The sequence below is a fragment of the Crocodylus porosus genome, unplaced genomic scaffold, assembly GCF_001723895.1.
Source record: "Crocodylus porosus isolate Cpor-Errol unplaced genomic scaffold, CroPor_comp1, whole genome shotgun sequence".
NCBI classification, from domain to species: Eukaryota; Metazoa; Chordata; order Crocodylia; family Crocodylidae; genus Crocodylus; species Crocodylus porosus.
The window spans coordinates 19,363,350-19,382,473 of NW_017728950.1; the positions used below are offsets into that span (position 1 = coordinate 19,363,350).

General features: G+C 41.8%; 1 protein-coding gene across 1 annotated transcript in view; it reads left to right on the plus strand.

The window, feature by feature from the left end:
* CPLX1 (complexin 1) overlaps nt 1-17,932 on the plus strand; it is a 258,708-nt gene extending 240,776 nt beyond the window's left edge. Inside the window, exon 3 of the mRNA XM_019555142.1 lies at nt 13,744-17,932. Within this exon, the coding sequence (XP_019410687.1) occupies nt 13,744-13,941 (198 nt within the window). The 3' untranslated portion in view covers nt 13,942-17,932. The remainder of the gene's footprint in view (nt 1-13,743) is intronic.
* Nucleotides 17,933-19,124: the final 1,192 nt, after the last annotated feature.

Consider the following 19,124-nt stretch of genomic DNA (forward strand, 5'->3'; position numbering starts at 1 on the left):
GGACCTTCTTTTTACCCCCTATGTATTTAAAAAAGGACTTCTTATTGTCCTTAATCTGGGAAGCTAGCCCCAGTTCCATCTCTGCCTTGGCCTTCCTAACTACCCCACTACATCCCGGAGCAACTACAGAATAGCCCTCCCTGGTGATGACCCCTTCTTTCCATTGGGTGTAAGCTTCCTTTTTAGCAAGGAGACATTCCTGGATGCTTTTGGTGAGCCACGGAGGCTTGTGTGCTCTCCTGCTCCCTTTGATCCTCTGCAGTGTACTGGCCTGTACAAAACTGTTCAGATTGCTTTTGCAAAGATTACTCCCATAAGACCCCCTCTACTGTGCTGCTTTCTGCCAGTGCATTCCCAGCATGAAAGGAGATTTTCTGGCAAAATATCCCCACCAATATTTTCATTGTTGCATTTATAATTTGTAATGTGGTAATAGGCCATTGCTCCATGGTATGAACATATAGCAAAAACATGGTCTTTACCTTTTCTAGTAAGAGCTTGCTCAAATCACTCAGTGAATGGATGCAGTGAGAGCCCAGGAATCTGGTTTCAGTTTCAACATGTCCTTTTGGGATGAAATGCAGAAATGAGTCTACACTATGCCACACAACACCAGAAAGTGAAGAATACTTTCTCTAATTGACAGCACTTAAGAGTAGAAACATATTTTCACACTCCTGTGGTTTTCCTATGGGACAGTGAGTGGTCATTAGCAGACATCCTGTTACACAATATTTTATAATAAAACTGTTTTCAGTCACCTCCAAGACTGTGCTACTTTTAAGTGTCAAAACAACCAGCCAAAATCAATCATGGCTTCAGGTGACCTCAGTGGGAAAGGGAACTTCTTATTTTAATACTACTACTGAAATTATCACAGTGAACAATGCAAGTGTCACAATTCAGTACAATTAAAGCATTATAGAAAGGAGGTAATGAACTATGACTAGAAGAGCGATATATAAAACATATGCACTAATAATTTAATGATTCACCAAATATGTGACCCATGATAACCACAAGCATCAGTAACACTAGAAATAACAGTCTACAATCAGCAACTTTAATGGCACCATATTTTAAGTCAGGAACTAGACAAATTCAGCAGGATAGGGCAGGGCACAATCTGTTAGAGCACAGAGCAAAAGAAGAAAGGTGTTTTCCCTCTTATGGCAGCTCTTCAAGTGTTAAAAGACTGCTGCCATGTTACCTCTTAAGTGCCTTTTCTGCAAGCTGGACATGCCTAGCTCCTTCAGCCTTCCCTAAGAAAAATCAGGTCCAAAATTTTGGAGACAGTGGGTGTGTCTAGCTGTGTAATTTTGCCAGCTTAAATTTACTGCACAGTAAGCAGGAATAGGCTGGCATCTACACATGCAGGCATTAAAGCACATTAACTCTGTGTGTGGACTGACTTCAGACTAAAGTTAGCCCCAAGTCAGTCCACACACACAGTGTTACTGTGCAGTATGTTACACATGCATTTTTGTTTCACTATGAACAATGTGCTTGTTGTCAGCAGAATTCATAACCTCAACAGGAAGATGTCAACAGAGGTAGCAGTCATTTTGGTAGAAGGGGGAAAAAAATCTAAAGCACCTGTTAAGTGAAATTAAACAAGAGGAAATGATTTAAGAGTATCCCTTTTCAGTTTTTATTTTATCAAAAATGGCATTTTCTTTTTCCCTTTTTATGAGGGAGGTTTTTCAAAGTTGTTCTTTTATCAGGGAAGTTGTATAGTGGGAAAATGTAATTTACTTGCAGGTACCTACATGTTATGTTATATTATAGAGGGGGAGCTGTGGAAACTTTGAATGTCCTTTGAAAATACAGCAGGGAGTTGTGGTTTTGTGCCTTTTGAATAAAGAATAGGGCATAGCATCATGTCCCTGGATTGCACCAATGTGGTTGAGTGTCATGGTCGCATCCCAGCTCCTGCCATTGCTCCAGCTGGGGAGTAATCCATGTCAGTCCTATACCTAATAAAGGTTCCTCCCCTCTCTGAATGGGGTCATCTGTGCTCTCTCATTGTGAGAGCCTCACCTGCTCTCTGCCCAGCTATGCAGGAAAGATAGCATTGGCCGTGTAAAAATGAGTGCCCCCTGGGTTACTACCAACAGTCTGAATTCCTTGTATGGGAGAAAAGGAAAGTGCTTTACCCCTGTTCCTTTGAGTAGGTAACAATTTCTTCATGTTTTGAGAGCATGAGTGTTCAACAATATTAGAACATTTTTTGCATCAGAAAATGCCATTTTCCATAACTTTAGGGTTGTTGGTTGTAGCCATGTTAGTCTAAGGACTTAGGCAGACAAGGTTCTTTGGATAGATGTGATATCTTTTATTAGACCAGCTAAATAATTGGGGGAAGAAGGAATGTAGAACTGGCACATTTTTCAGCATAAGAAGGGGATGCAGAATTCTGTATGAGCCTGATCTTGAAAATTTTTGCCACATGGGCAGTCCAAGGACATACAAATAATTTACTATGTGATAAAGAGGGCAGCTGATTCTGTCCTGAGATAAGTGAAGGCTAAATAATAGAATTTTACCCCTTTTCTCTCTCCCCATGGGGTAAAATTATATACATAGGTTATTACTGCAGAACAGCTGCTGAGAATTAAAACAATGCTCCTTTTGTCCACCAGTAATTTATATATGTACTAGTGAATAACCCATCAAGAATGATGGGGGGGACAGGCCATAGGCGGGGATGGAGCACTGTGTGCCACCACACCACACCACTGCTTCCTCCCAGGAGCTGAGGGTAGAGGGGGAGCTTGCACACAGCTGCCACTGGCAGCCACTGGCCCATGCTGCCACTGCTCCATGTCTGGCTGGGTGCCGCGCGCCCCCCCCCACACCCGGCCCTGCGCTCCACCCACCCACTCTTGCCCCGTGCTGCTGCCATTCCACATCCAGCCACCTCCTCCCAGAAGCAAGCGGGGAGGGGGGAAGCTTGCCCTGCCATCCCCCTCTGCCAGCACCCTGCACTGCCACCACCTCCGAGTGGTGACCTCTCCCCTCCCCTGACTCTGCTCCTTGGAGATGGCTGCAGCATAACATGGTAGTGATTCAGCGCTGGCCTTACCCCCCTGCTCTGTCCCCTCCTTCCCCACTTTCATGGAGGTGCTCCACTGAGTGTGTCTGTCTGTGCAGAGAACTCTGATTAGTTGTTTCAGTAAGCATTGTGATTGACTGCCGAGACAGCCAATCAGAGTGCTCCAAGGCTGTTACAGGCAGACAGACAGATGGACTAAGCCCTTTACATATATAGAATTTATAGCCCTTCTCGCTTATGCATACATATATAGAATTTATAGCCCTTCTCGCTTATGCATGATCAGACCCTGAGCACTGAGGTAAGTTGACTCTGGAATAACCTGAGAGAAAATCACAAATTAACCCTTCATAAAGCTCAGTTGTTTTTGTAATTCATGCTCAAAATATTTTGCTTTTGTAGTCATCATAGAAAATTAAGTTTAGAAAGGACCTCAGAAGGTCATCTAGTCCAACCCCCAGCTCAAAGCAGGACTGTCCCCAACTATATTATCCCATCCAAGGTTTTGTCTAGATGGGGCTAAAAAACCTCCAAGGGTAGAAATTCCACAACCTTTCTGGGTAACCTCTTCTAGTGCTTTACTACCCTCCTAGTGAGAAAGTTCTTCTTAATATCTAACCTAAACTTCCCTTGCTGCAACTTGAGACTGTTGTTTTTTGTTCTGTCATCTGCCACCACTGGCACCACTGGTAGGTCTATCCTTTTTGGAACCACCCTTCAGGTAGTTGAAGGCTGCTATTATATCCCCCCTCAGTCTTCTCTTCTCCAGACTAAATAAGCCCAGTTTGCTCAGCCTGCCCTCATAAGTCATGTGCCTCAACCCCCTAATTATTTTCATTGCCCTCCACTGGACTCTTCCAAATTTGTCTACCTCCTTTCTGTAGTGGGGCACAATACTTCAGATGTGGCCTCACCAGTGCTGAATCCAGGGGAATAATCACTTCCCACGATCTGCTGGCAATGCACTGACTAATGCAGCCCAACATGACAATAGCCTTCTTGGCAACAAGGGCACACTCTTGGTTCATATTCAGCTTATTGTCCACTGTAACCCCCAGGTCCTTTTCTGCAGAGCAGCTGCTTACCCATTTGGTTCCCAGACTGTATCGGTACATGGGATTGTTCCATCCTAACTGCAGGACTTTGGACTTGTCCTTATTGAATCTCATCAGATTTATTTTTGTCCAGACCTCCAGTTTGTCTAGGTTTCTCTGAGTCTTAACCCCACCATCCAGCATATCTACTACTCCCCACAGTTTTCCACCATCTGGAAACTTGCTAAGGTTGCACTCCATCCTATCTTTTAGGTCGTTGATGAAAATATTGAAAAAAACTGGCCTGAGGACCAACCTCTGGGGCACTCCACTTGGTATTGGCTGCCAACTAGACATCAAACCATTGACTACTACCCTCTGATCCCAATGATCCAGCCAGTTTTGTATCCACCTTACAGATCATTCATCCAACGTGTATGTCATTGGCTTGCTTGTGAGAATCTTGTGGGAGACCATATCAAAAGCCTTGCTAAAGTTAAGGTATATCAGGTCCACTGTTCTCCCCACATTCACAGAGCCATTCATCTTATCATAGAAGGCAATCAGGTTGGTCAGGGATGCCTTGACCTTGGTGAATCTATGCTGACTGTTCCTAATCAGCTTTTGTCCTCCTTGAAACTCTGTCAGGAGTTAAATAGCAATTTTACCCAAGACTTACACCACCCTGGAGATATGTTGGCTGCTTACAGATGTGAAAACCCCCAGGACTTTAAGTTCAGCGCAGCCCTGCACCGAGCACAGCACATGCCCAGCAGAGGCATCACATTAGACCTGGCTCTCCCAATGTCTGTATAAATTGCGTGCTTCACCGGAGCTTTTTGGTGCTTGTCTAATAGCTGGTTGAATCAGCCTTAGATAAAAGCACCAAAAAGCCCCACTGAAGCACGTTATCTATATAGACACTGGGGCACCAGGTCAAATTAAGATGCTTCCCCTTCCAGTAAAGCACTGAATTTTTTCATATCTTTCAGTAGCCTTTGCTTTGTTTTATGAGCTTAAAATACATTAGTTTAAAGACTGAATGTTTTCTATGATGTCCTTGTAAATACCGAGGGAAGTATCAAGGTGGTATTTTCTCTGGATTGATCAGCAGAATGTAAGATCTATCAGTTCTTCTTTCTACAAAGACTGGATGACTGATTTTCTTCATGCAGTCTTTCCAGTAACAAAGTACTGATACATTCTGAATTCGGGCCCAAGTGTGGCTGTGCCTCTCAGCCCATGAATGGATGCCACTGTACTGCCTCTAGGGCAGAGTCTGATTCCAGGAGACAGCTGGGCTCCTGGTTGTTACTATGCTCTGTAACAGTGCTAGAGCTGCTTTAATGTGTAGATTTCAATGACAAGTGGCTGGTAGGTGGGTGTTGGGGTATAACCTTGGGTCTCTTTATCTCCTGTCCCTCCCTGCCCTTATCCACATATCTAGGTTGGGGGTTCTGTCTTGGATGCTGAACTAGCCCCCATTACTATAATATCTGAGAGCTTCCCCATTTTAAAACATGCCTGTTCTCCAAAAACCTCTGTGAAACAATGAACTGATCCTCAAAGGTACTGACATGGGCTTAAGCGACTTGCCTATGGTCATATAGACAGGTTGTAGTGGAGCAGAAACCTATGATTAGATCTCACAGATCCCAGACTAGAACCCAAACCACTTGATATTGCAGAGAGCGGGAAGTACCTTTATCTGTGCCTGCCATGAATACTTAGATCATATGATCTTTTCAGCAGGGACTATCTCTCATTATATGTATATGATGCTTCTAATACAGCTGAACCCCAATCTCAGCAAAAGCATAAATGTAGTAATAGGGGTAGAGCACCCTGATCTTTGAGACACCAAACTGAGTTGATATCAACTGCACTTATATGATCTTTTTTAGATTAGCAGTTAAAAGTTACTAGCTTTTTTTTAAATCCAGTATAGCAGTGGCTCCCAATCTGTGGTATGTGTACCACCATTGGTACACAGTCAACCTGTCAGTGGTATGCATTAACACATTTGTTATAATGCCTTTACATTACAAAAATTTGCTGGTGGTACTAAAGGTTGAACTGAAATATTTTATGGTGGTACTTAAGGTTGTTTTAAATTGGTGGCACCCAATCTGTCAGAGTTTGGGAACTGCTGCAACATAGTAACTGCTGTAGTATATTACATTACATGCTCTTGTATCATCCATCACAAGCTGTAAAAAGGCACCGATAATTTGATGTAAATTTTTTGGGAAAATAAGAACTTGACACAATACTGCTCAATAAACTTAACTTCTCTCAGCCTTCTAGAAACAACCTGAAACACAATTTCTTGTCTATGACACAAGTATTGAGACTGGCAGCACAGGTCTTGAATGATCAAGATCACTTCCTGAGTCTTTTACATCCACTAAAAAAATCAGCCAGGTTGTCTGAGTGACTTTTACTTTCCCTAGAGAAGCACCGTCATCTGGGAAATTTCACTCCTGCCCCTGAAAAGGGAAAGTTACAACAGAACATAAAAGAAAGGAGGGTGATATAAAGTCAAGAAAGCACTCCATTTCTTAAGAAGAAATATAGCTTTTAATTTAATTCTGGAAAATACATTTTGCCCAATACTGGTGTTTATTAACCATCCCTGTGGCATGTAGCTTCACCTTCACAACCCCCTTCTCCCTCCCCCCTCCCAAAAAAAAAAAAAGAAAGAAAAAGTCTGTGATCAAGTCAGGAAAATGATTTTTGCAGCAGCATTCTGGATTGACATAAATTGGGCAGGACTGCATTTGTCAAAGCTAGGAGAAGGGTATTGCAGGAATCAAAATATGAGACAATGACAACCTAGACAGAAGTGTTACCTGTATGGACAGATAGAAGAGGTCTTATCTTAAAAAATGTTATGCAGACAGAATCTGAAATACTGAAAAGTAACCTTGGTCTGAAAATTCCAGAGAGATGTTGCAGTCACAATGATAATCATGCTCTGGGGCTAAGTGTCATGCAGGATGCGGAGGTCACTAACATGGCTTGTGGCGGGGGAAGAAATGCTGGGCTTTAACCATGTTAAGCTTGAGTCAATGGCAAAACAATGCTTGAGAGATTTTAGTGGGGACAGATTTTCATGTAGACAGAAGGGGATGGATGTGGAGTATAGAAAGAGATCTGAGACTTGCCAATTTAAAGGCAGTAGTTGAATTTGTGTTGCCAGATGAACTTAATCTAGAGATTAAGTTTAAAGGAGAAGGGAGAGGAAGAACCAAGTGTTCATACACTGTATGTGGAAGCTGTCTCGTAATCCCATGCCTAAGGGTTTTTGCTGGTCCATTGTTGCAGTGAGGACTCCATTTTTTCCTTTCCACTGGCTCCTGGTTTGTTTTTCTTCCCCCATCTTCTTCAAAAGCTTTGGGCTATTGGCTACAGTTAAGACTGGGGTTTTTTGATGAGGGTGCCAAATTTGGGGTCAGGAAGAAGTTTTCCCCTTCAGCCAGATTGATATAAACTGTGAGAGTTCTTGCCTTCCTATGTAACATGGCTCACGGTCCTTTTCCTAGGATTTTCCAAACATCCATTAATAACCAATTTCCCTGTTGTTGTAGTAGCAGGTCTTTGATAGTGCTCTCATCTCTCTTACTTTTATCTATGGTACATTAGAGTGCTGTTGGTGTTTTGGGTATTGTGTCTTGTTTGTAAGGCACATAAGAGGCCATTTTCAAAATTTCTTGTGTAAATATTTGTTTGTGAATGCAGGGGCCTGGACTTGATTGCCCCCAAGCCCCTTCCAGTCTTGTGTACCAATGTTTCTAAGATGTTTTACTGAAGCTGCAATTCAAGGATGAGTCAAGAAGAGATAATATGTTTTAAAAGGGATTATCTCACATCTCATATTTGTCAAGACAAAAGTCTGCCTTGGAAGAGAAATGCACATAGAAATGTTACATGTTGTATTATTATACTGTGTCTGGCACAAAACCAGTATACTAAAGTCATTCACCTGGAGATGGAATCATTGAGTAAATTGCATAAAGCAGGCATGCAGTTTAGGCCTGATTAGTTAAGGTGCCATAACCCACATGTGGATGGGGTACTGCACCTTAACACTAGGTCAGCTGTGCTGTCTGCCGCAGAACCCATGGGGCCCAACGTTATGACCCAGCACTGGACAGAAGGAAAAGCAGTGGGTGCTTTTGCAGCTCCTGGTGTCTCTTCTGCTCTGGGGCAGAGGAGTGGGATTGCTGGCAAGGCAACGCAGACCTTGCAGCAGCAGGATGCCTCACTGCCATCCCAAAATTCAGGTGCCCTTAGAAGCCAGCGCTGCATCTCCCACCAAGACAGCAGGCAGGTTGGGACTGCACCAAGCCTGTCTTGAGCCCAGCCTGCCCGGGCTGAACCCAGAGGAACCCCCAGGAATGTCCAGTGGGCAGGAAGCTGGGTGTTTATCCAGTACGGAGGTGGCTGGAGCTGGGAAAGCCACACCAGGAGTTGCTGTCAGACGTATTCCCAGCCCGCCTGAGGGCTCTTGAATCCTGGGCCAGCAGCAAGGCATCCTGCTGCTGCAGGGGCTGCATTGCCTCTGTCTGGGGCAGGAGAGATGCCAGCAGCTGCAAAAGCACCACCACTTTTCCTTTCGGCCATCACTGCTCTCATGTGATGGGGAGGGAGGAACAGGGGGAGTGGATTAGAGCTGGGCGGGGGGGAGGGGGGGGAAGCTGTCCAGGGTGCTGAGCAAGGTAGGCTGTAAAGCTGCATTAAGGCACCGTAATGAGCATTGGGGTAAGGTGCAATATGTTTAGGCACATGTAAATTCATGTATAGACATACCCACTATTTCCATAGTTGAGCACCATTCTAGATCTGGGGGAATGGCGATTTTTTTTTCCAGTTCTGTGCCTTACCAAAAAAAAAATTAGAGGCTGAGAAGAAATCAGTTTGGAACAAAACAAAATCAAATTGATTAAAAATAATCCTGGTCTCTTTTAAAGGAAAATTTCATTTTAAAAAAGTGAAAAAGTTTTATGTAAAATACGTTGAAAAAAAATGTTTCACATTTCAAAATGAAGCATTATATTCTGAAAAAATAAAAACAAAATATTTCTATGTATTTTCATTCCCCTCCATTCCATTATTTCTTCAAAAGGATTCCACACAAAGATATTAATTTGGTTGCCAGCCATTTTTTAAAAGAAGATATTGAGAAATTATTGGCCAGCTGTAACCCTGGGTCATATCTGGCTGATGGCCATGTGGTTTATTTCTTTCTCCCATACATACTTCACAATAACCAGAAACCTTTTCTCCCCCTACCTTCCTGTTTCTTTTCCCTCTGCATTTCATGCCACAAGATTTTTTTTTCTATGTGGTACCTTGTGATTGTTATTGTTAACTGCATTTCTGTTGGCTGAAAAGGAGATGGAGCTAAATCAAATAATGGCTAATAGGTAGTTACTGTGCAAATGCCTGCCTGTTAACAATGGTACAGAATCCTGATTCCATATAATAGTGTTTGGAGTCAACGGGATGGAAGTGCTCACTGACTTTGAAACTCAAGCTCCTGGTGGGTAGGAAATAGAGTGGTAGTAGTTCCAGCAGTAGAGTTTTATGGTGGTGAACTGAAAACCTAACAGTGAACTTCTTTGATGTCTCATAACTGCCCACAAGAGAATTTGAGTTTTCTATCTCTTCTTTATATAAAAATGTTTGATTCACACAATGAGAAAAAATCTTTAAAAACAGGTTTTATACTGGAATTGTGAACCATCAGCTACAGTGTGATGTGCAACAAAGCAACTGTGTTCCATGATGCAATCACTTACCACATACAGGGCACATCTACAGGTTTATTAATGCACAGTACCTACTGTGCATAAAATGTAGTACTTGTATAATCAAGTACTAAATAAATGTTCAGTAGGCTGCCGTAGTGTGCGTTAGTGTGATCGCACACTTTATGTGTGATGCTTAATGTGCAGTAGACTAAGACTACTGTGAAGTAGGGTATTAGTATGGTTTTTGCTGTGCACATTAAAGTGCAGTAGAATTAGTCTACTGTGCATTAAACATCTTGTGTAGATGTGCCCACAGTCCAGCTATTCACATCACTGTATCACTGACTTCATCTGTAATCTAGAGATAATTGTACTTTCCTTTCTTTTGAAAAGACATTGACATCTAGAGTTTGGAAGTGCCATATACAAAAAAAATCTATTGTTATTGTCTTCTCCTTTGGCTGGCAAGCCAAACATTATGGATGCATTGTACTGTGGATTAAGAAGTGACATGTGCCTGTGACTCTCTAGGAGGAGTTAAAGTAGCAGAAAAAACAATTCTCATGTAGCAAAATGAATCACTCTCTCTTCAGTGCAGTCTGCTCCAATTAACAGAATTTCTCTTCCACACCCAAGTCCACTTGAGGCAACAACTTTCCTAACTAAAGAATAATTTATCTTAAATATCTTCATTTCCATGAAATGTCAGTGAATTTGAATGAAGGATTTTATAATGGTGTTTGGTATCAAATGGCCATAATATAATGAGACAAATGTCCCAAATACACACAGAATGGGGTTGGCATTTGAAATTAACTGGACTCCAAGGTTTCTTTTAGCCTATTGTATTAATCTTTTCAGCCTGTCACTGAAAACTTTGTGGTGGCAGGGAGAAAAAGCAGGAAAACTTTTCTTGAATTAAAGTGTTTAGCAGATTCTTATCGAGACCTGTAATACTTCGGAGTCAAGGGTTTGTCACAGAATGGAGAGGAATTGTTGGCATTACAGGTAAATTACTCTGGCTTTTCATAATGGGAGAAATAAAAAGCAAATCATGAAAAGAGCATCTGAGGTATGCCTATTCAGCAGCACTGTACTAATGATACCAAGAAAATATTGAGTATTGTGTACCAGTGTAATCCTTTGATCTCTCTGAAATCCCATGTAATTTTCTTTTCAAAAACACTTATTCTTGCAAAGTGTTTTTCTGGCCTTTACAGAGGTTCAGGGTACTTAGTTACCTGTGGTTCTGATATATTGAATGTAATCTTAATTGCTTTCAGTGCTTTAATTAGAATATTGGTGCAATTGAAGTAAGAAGCATAAGAACATTTTTACAAAAAATTACTTTTAGAGCAGACTGACAAGTCATTCTGTAGAAAATCTAACCCCCTAACCTTCTTTTCATAAAGCACCTCCTTAATTTGGCTAAATTGAAATGATTGCAAGCAGGCAAGAATGGCTTAAGGGTATTTTGGTAATGTAGGTATATATGTAACTGTTTTAGTTTAAATGCTTTTTTGATACCGCTACAGACTGAAAAGTGATTAAGCTCTTATGCAAGGAAGACTAATGCTTGAAAACTTATTGGAAGATGTAAACAGAGACAAGAAATTGGGAATGCTGATGTAAAAAAGGTTGTGCTTGAGATAAGCCAAACTTAGAACTTTGAATCTAAAACCTTTCCATGAGATGCCAGTGCTGGCCATGGTCATAGCTGCCATAGGGTACTACTGGTACCCCAGTCTGATTCAATCTTGTGGATCTTACATTCCTTTATTAAATGTTAGTATTCTTTAATAAAATAACCATAGAATAAGGTTCTGTTGCCCATATAAAACCTGAGTTTTATGGCTTGAATTATCAGTGGGAGTAGAAAATCTCAGATATCCATTTTACCTGGAAGCTTAAGGATGTTTTAGCACACACAGCATGAATCGGATTTCCGTATTTCTGTGAATCCAAGATAAGTCCTCCACCCACCCCCAGTCAACAAGGGGGGAAAAATGCCTATCTTAGATTTGACTAATGGCCTGGGACAGGTGGTGGTTTAGTGGCAGGGTGGCTTATGTGGCCGGTAACAGGGAATGTGGGGGAGATTGCAAAGAGGGGGAAGGAGCATGAGGCTTCTTTTCAGCTCCAGATCTGGCCCCACCTTCAGGCCCAGAGCTGTCACCACTGCTTCTACCTGACTGGGCTGGCTCAGGGCCAGCACCAGGGCTGCCATTGCTGATTGCCCCAAAGCCAAAGCTACTGCGAAAAGTAAGTGGTGGGCAGGCAGCAGATGATAGGAGGAGCATAGAGCAGGAGGGGCAGGCAGAGGCATCAGGTACAAGCAGAAAGGGGCAAGCATGGGCAAAGAGAGGGCAAGGGACAGGAGGCACATACTATGGAGGTAAATGGCAGGGTAGATTGGAGGCAAGTGGCAGGGAGGTCAGGTATTAGGGGGAGATAGGCAGGGCAGCATGGAGGCAGGTACAGGCACAAGGGGTAGGGAGAAGGGCATAGTGGGGGCAGGAGGGCATACACAGTCATGGAGGAAGGCAAGGGGCAGGGGTCTGGCCCCTTTCCCTCCACTGCTCTTTTCCCGGACACAGTTGTTGGGGGATGAATTTAGGATGACCCTTTAATGATTACATTCTATACAAGGAAGGTTAAAATAAATTTATAATTTATTATAAATAGAATTTAATTATCACAGGGTCATCGTAAATTCAAAGTTGTCTTGGATTCAGGTAAATACAGAATACATAATACTGCCAAAGCTTTTTGTGACCATTGAGTCTGTAGCTTCCAACAGGGCATACTTTGGGCTGAAAAGTCTCTCTGTATAATTTGTGATTAAAGAACAGTAGTGAAATACACAATCTCTTCCACTTGGAAAATCTAAAACTTCATCATTTGCAGCCAAGTCACCCGTGCATTTGTTTTGGGGGTTCTGTTAGTTTGTTGTTTCCCTGTTTGTTAATTATTTTCCTTGTGAATTTTTGTATCTGCCTGGACCTGTGATTCAAAATAAAGTCTTATGCTAGGACTGTAGACTGGGTAGGACTCGCTAGATCACCAAGTCCAGTCCATGTAGTCACAGACAACTATGTAATAGACATTAAATCCAAAATCTTCCACAAAAAGCTCCATTCTGCTCCCTTTTGACCCCTGTTCAGAGTGCAAGCTAGAAATACCCCTTTGTCCCAGTCACAAGTTTAGAATCTTTTGTACAGGAAAAAAGCACTCCAAAACTACAGTGTGTCTCAAGAAGAGACAAGGAAGGTGTGTTGCTGTTAAATCTAGAACAGACTCTGTGGTGTTCTGGTACAGAACATCCTGATACAGTGCTCTCAGGTCTTCTCAGCTGAATGTGTAGGCCTGTAGGGCCAGATTTAAAAATGTTTAGTTCTGGTCTAATTCAGTGGGAAAAAACTCATTGGCTTTCACTGAAGCAAAGCAAAGCTGAGAGGGAATCATATGAAATGCCATTCAAAAGTGTTAAAGGTCTAAAAAAAATGCTTGCTTCATCCTGGTCAGTGGCCTAACCATCAGCGCAATAGATGGCACCTAAGCAGGAGTTTTCTTTTATAGCATTTTTTTCTCCTTGCAGAAGGAATAGGAACTAGCTTATAACTATCCTTATGTCACAGGAGTATGAAGTAGAGTTCTATTTCCATGGCATCTCAGTTTTTTTGACATCAGTACTGACATGACATTTGAAAATGAGCTCTTATGTAAAGGTTCATGATTATTTAACGCTATGCCCTGTGGTGAGCCAGGATCCTTGTAAGAACAAATGTCAACATTTGATGATCTTCTTCCCTCCTTCTCCTCCCACCCCCACCATACTCCCAGCACACCACTGTTCTGTTTGATGAATGTCTTGACAGTCTCTTCTTTCCTCTTGCAGTATGGGATAAAGAAGAAGGAAGAAAGGGAAGCTGAGGCCCAGGCTGCACTGGAGGCAAATGCTGAAGGAAGTCTGACACGTCCAAAGAAGGCCATACCTCCAGGCTGTGGAGATGAAGAGGAAGAGGAAGAGGAAAGCATTCTTGACACAGTCATCAAATATCTACCTGGGCCTCTTCAAGACATGTTTAAGAAGTAATGATTGCAGACTGTCAGACTGTCATGAACAGTAAAGCAATGGATTTCTCATTGTAAAATGGGAATTTACAATCTTGCCACACACATCACGCAACCCTATCTTCCTTTCTTTTCACGCACTATAATTCCCTTTCCTGACCTCTCCAGGCCCTCTCCTTCCAGATTCCATCCCATTCCTATTTTGTATATAGTCACATCCAGTAGATGCCTCTGAATGGATGTAAAGATTAATGAGCTGCAGTCTACACAACTTTTATTATAAGCCATAGTACTATGTATGTTAAATAAGGCAACTGTACATTAAGCAGAGAAAAGGAACAGTTTCACGTTTGTTTCCATCAAAAGCAGGAAGGAGCATTCACTATGAGTGAACAGTGGCTTTTTTGTTTTCTTTAATTATTATTATTATTATTATTATTATTATTATTATTATATGAGATTCGATTGGGCCACCTGGTTGTTCATTGTGGAGTGCATCTCTCATAACAAGGGATGTCTTCATCCTCAATGCAACACACGTTTTCTGTTTCATCCCATAATCCTCATAAATAAGAGATAATTTGGAAATTGAACCATGTGTTAATTCCTCCCTTTAACACTGTTCTCAAAGTTGTAGAAGGTCTGAACCTTCTGCACTCACTGTTGATAGTAGATATCAAAAGCCTCAGAATCTAAGCAAGACTCATGTTGCTTTGGGAATAGCCATATAAGTACAAGTGAGACCAGATCTTAGTCTGAAAGGTGCTGTAACCAGATCGAAACCAAACTGGTTCTGTAGTATTTTGGTACAGAACATTCCAGCCCAGGGGTGTGAAACACCCATGACTGAACAGATCGATTAACCAACCTTCCTCTTTTTGCAAAGTTGTGTGTACTAATGCCATACCCAGCCCTGTTTCCAGGAATTATATTTTGTCCTCAGTAAGTGTTGTAAATATGTACTGTTCCCCTTAAGGATGTGGGAGAGAGGTGTGATTTTAGAGTTGGAGAAGAGAACCAGGAGGGAGAAACTCCTGAGTTCTACTACTCTTTCTCATGCTAATTCCCCCATGACCTTGGGTAAATTACTTAATCTTTATGCCCAAGCTTCTCCAGCTGGCAATTGGAGATAATGATACTTACCTACCTCACAAGAGTGTTGTGAGGATCAGTTGGATAATGCTTGTAAGGTGCTGCTCAGGAGCTAAGTATTATTATAACACTCTGTGGCACCACTGGGTGCTTGCACTTTACTTAGTGCTGTCCTACCAATTTCTTTAAAACATCAGGCTCTGATTTAGAAGGTCTCCCAACCCAGTGTTGTAAGTACTGAAGTACTGTACTGGAACAGCCATTTCCCCAAGGAGATGCTGCCTTACGTAAATGTGCACAATCTGATTTGTAAAATGCTTCTCATATACCTGATCTGTTTTTTTGGAGAACTGAACTTCATGTCTTACAGCTCTGTGGTCACAGTCAATATGGACATCTAAAGCTTCATCCTTAAAGTGGTAGCTTTGTTTGATGTTCTTTTTGCGAGATATCAATATGAATCTGAACCAGAGACCATGGAAGTTAATGGGACTCTTTCAATTGGTTTCAATGACCTTTAGGATCAGGCCTAATGTGAATTTAGTTTGCACCAACTCTATTCACATTGGGTAGCATAGGATACTTCTCAATGGGCACATCTACATGTGACGTCACATCACCGTAACAATGCGCTACAGTGACATAGCATCTGCGGGGCTGTACACGTGACTAGCAGCTACTTCATTGTAGCAATGTGCTCCCCGCTTATAGCGTGCCACTACAGCGAAGTAGCTGCTAAAAATGACTGTGCACAGCGCACACTGTGCTGTTACTGCACTGTGATTTACTACTTCCAAAAGGAAGTACTAAATCATAATGCAGAAACAATGTCACCATAGACATTGTAACAACAGATGTAACAATGTCGCCATAGACACCTAGATGTGCCCAAATGGTCTTACTAATTTTAGTGTATCTGATCATTGTGTGAGTGAGTGATGGAAGTAGAAATAGGCACATTGTGTGAGGATTCACCCCCAAAAATCATCCTCAGCCCAAAAGACTCTGTAGTGCACTGTATCATACTGTAGGTTCCACCAAGAAGATACCATTCTGTGGGCTTTTTTTGGCCCATCCTTGCCTTATCAATCATTTGCCTGATTTCCTCCATTAGCTATCAGCCTGTTCTGCCACTTTTTTCCTTGGAAGCTGCATTCCTAAAACATGTACAGCACTTACTGCCTTTCCCCTTCTCTTTTTTTGTTATTCTGTGTTAGGTTTTTCGGGAATTTTCTTGTGGAGACTGACTGTCCCGCTTTATACCAGCTTATTGAATTCCATCATTTTTCTCAAACAAGCCATTGCCTAGTTGTACTAACATCAGTATCTTCACTGCATGGTCTCTCTTCTGATCATACTAAGCAAGTTACAAATGGGGTTGCTTTTTAATAAATATTCCATTTGATTTTTGAGTTGACCTATTAAGAGAATGAAATTTTGCAGAAAGAATGATAAAGTAGATAGAGCAAGGGAACAGCTCATCTAGCAAAATTCATAAAGCCTAAAAAACCATTAGAATTGTGGAGCCTTCCAGCTCAGCTCTCTCAATAGAAAATGGAATCGTTCATCAGTTCTTCTTCCACTGAAGTCACCAGGCTGCTTGCCACTGAGTTCAGTGGGAACAAGTATAGGCCCAAGATATTTATGTTTTAATTCTTTTGATAAAGAAACCTGATAGGAAGAATATGCTGTCTGTGAGTTACTTATTGGCCAGTGGCTCTAAGAGGAAAAAGACTGTATGCACTGACAAGATTTGCCTCAAATAACTTTTGGTATCTTGATTAAGTTATGGGCCAGAAACAAAGCCTTTTTCAAAGGGGTTCTCCACTTGCAAAGTGCCTAACACAGTTTGAACAAAGGTGAAATGGGCACATCCCCATCTTGAATCACCAACGTAGTCCCCAACACCTTCAGCTAATTAACACTACAGAAAAGGGTGAGGGGAACTGGGAAAACTCCACACAAAGCACTGGTCAGATGTCAAAGCACTCAAACTAGACCAAAGAGAAACATGGTTCATTGTTTGGATTCTGAATATCTCTTTGTGTTTCCATGACATCACTTTATTTGTATCATCAATATGTTCAATCTCAGGTAAATGAGGTCATCTGGTTTTGACTGATTTTTCATTAGACAGAAAGGTGGGCAGCTATTTGTTGCTGTCCTTTCTTCTGCACAACTCCAGGGCCTTTCTGTTTAACAAAAAAAAATCAAAAGGCCTCCACTCTTTGGAGGGCAAATAATTTAGTTTGACATTGACCTTCATGAACTTACATCTATCTTAGAGAAAGCCATATGAAATCAGACTGCAATATTAATTATGAATGATACTCTCTGTTAAAAAAAAGAGAGACTAGATCATGTACTAAATCACTTTGGAGTTTCTTGTCTATGTTTCTAGTACTATTGTTAGCTTAGTCCTCCCCCTTTCCTTTGTCAAAGAAAGATCATATCAATGCTGCTGAATACATCTCTTGGACAAGCTTACTGCGCTAGCATAAATGTTGTTAGAAGCCAGTTGTTGTGACCTCAATGTAATGTCCTCTGTATATGAAATGTGTCTGTATCTGTTTTATTCTGTGTTATCAAGATAATGTTTTGTGTGCTAAGTCAGTAAAATGTTTCAGTAACTGTCTTTTGAAAAATTGCTTGTTTTCACAGACACACACAAACATACCCAAAAGGTAGCACCCTTCCTAGATGGTGCATTTTCTAATAGAAATGCTCCCACACTGTCTCCAACATGCATGCAGTACCTTCCAAGCAGCCAAAAGATGATTTACAGTAGAGGTTTCGTGAATATACATTTAGTTTGTAATTTGCCTGGTACCTTTTCCTGCATGATGTGGGTAACTGATATAATGCTCTTTTAAATGGAATCACAGCCAATAAAAAAAATAAAGTGATTTCATACATTTTTTGCAATGCTTTCCTGTGAAATTCCTATTATGCTGAACTGAGAAATGAAAATGCAGGGTACATACAGCTCTAAGTACAAATAAAATGACAATAAAATCACTTAGAAACGTGAACTTCAATATAGACACAAGTGTGGAATTCTTCAGTTGGGCGAGACAGCATTTAGGACAGAGTTTTCCAAACAACTGGCTAAACTCTGCTCTCCTGGAGCAAGGCATGAATTGTTTATTGGTGTCAAGAGTTAAGCCAAAGCAGACCATGTTTGAAACTCTTGCCAGTTACTGGGTAGAGGATAGGAAATAGTAGATTTACTTCAATTTAAAATAGGGCTTTTCCCCCCATTTAACATGGGTAAAAAGAAACCTCATCTTGTGGCTGTGCCCACTACTATGACTTGGGGGTGGAAGGGAAGCTCCAGGGAAGCGTGGAGGAGATCATGTGGTGTGGAGAAGGGAACTGTGGGGGAGACCATGGGGTGTATCCCTGGGGAGTGTGGAGATTGTGTAGCAGAAAGGGAGCTGCTGTGACTCCAGCTCCAGCTCCAAATAGGCTGGAACCAGGGCCAAAACTACTGCCACCATTGATGCCTGGCTGGGACTGGAGTCACTGTGTGCTCCATGCCCTGGGCTAGTGCCAGAGCTGGAGCCAAGTCACCACACAGGGTAAGCAGCAGCACTGGGGAGCAGACAGTATGGGGAGCAAATGGCTGGGGGTCAGTCATTGGGTGGGGGCAGGCAAGTGGTATCTGGGCAATTGGTGGCGGGGCAAGAGGCAGGGTTCAGGCTGCTGGCCTCCCTGCTGCTGCTTTCTCTGTGGCAGAAGGTGGGAGGGGGGAGGGGAGATTAAATTAAGATGACCCTCCAATAATTAGATTCTATACATGAAAAATTATAACAATTTTATAATTTTCTGTGTATAGAAATTAATTATTGGGGGGTTGTCTTAAATTCAATGTCATCTTGGATTCAGGTACTAAGATAGAAGGTGTGGAGAGTTCACCTTAGAGCTGAGTTTGGGGGTTGTGTTGTTAAGTCATTTTTGTGTAAGAAAGGGGGGAAGAGAACAATACATAACATAGAGCCTCCAGAGCCCCATGTTTTCAGAAAACCCATTCATGAATGGAAGACTCTTTGTGTTTTCTTCTCTGACACTCTAAAAGAAGCAAAATCCTTTTGTAAGCTTAAAAGAGCAATG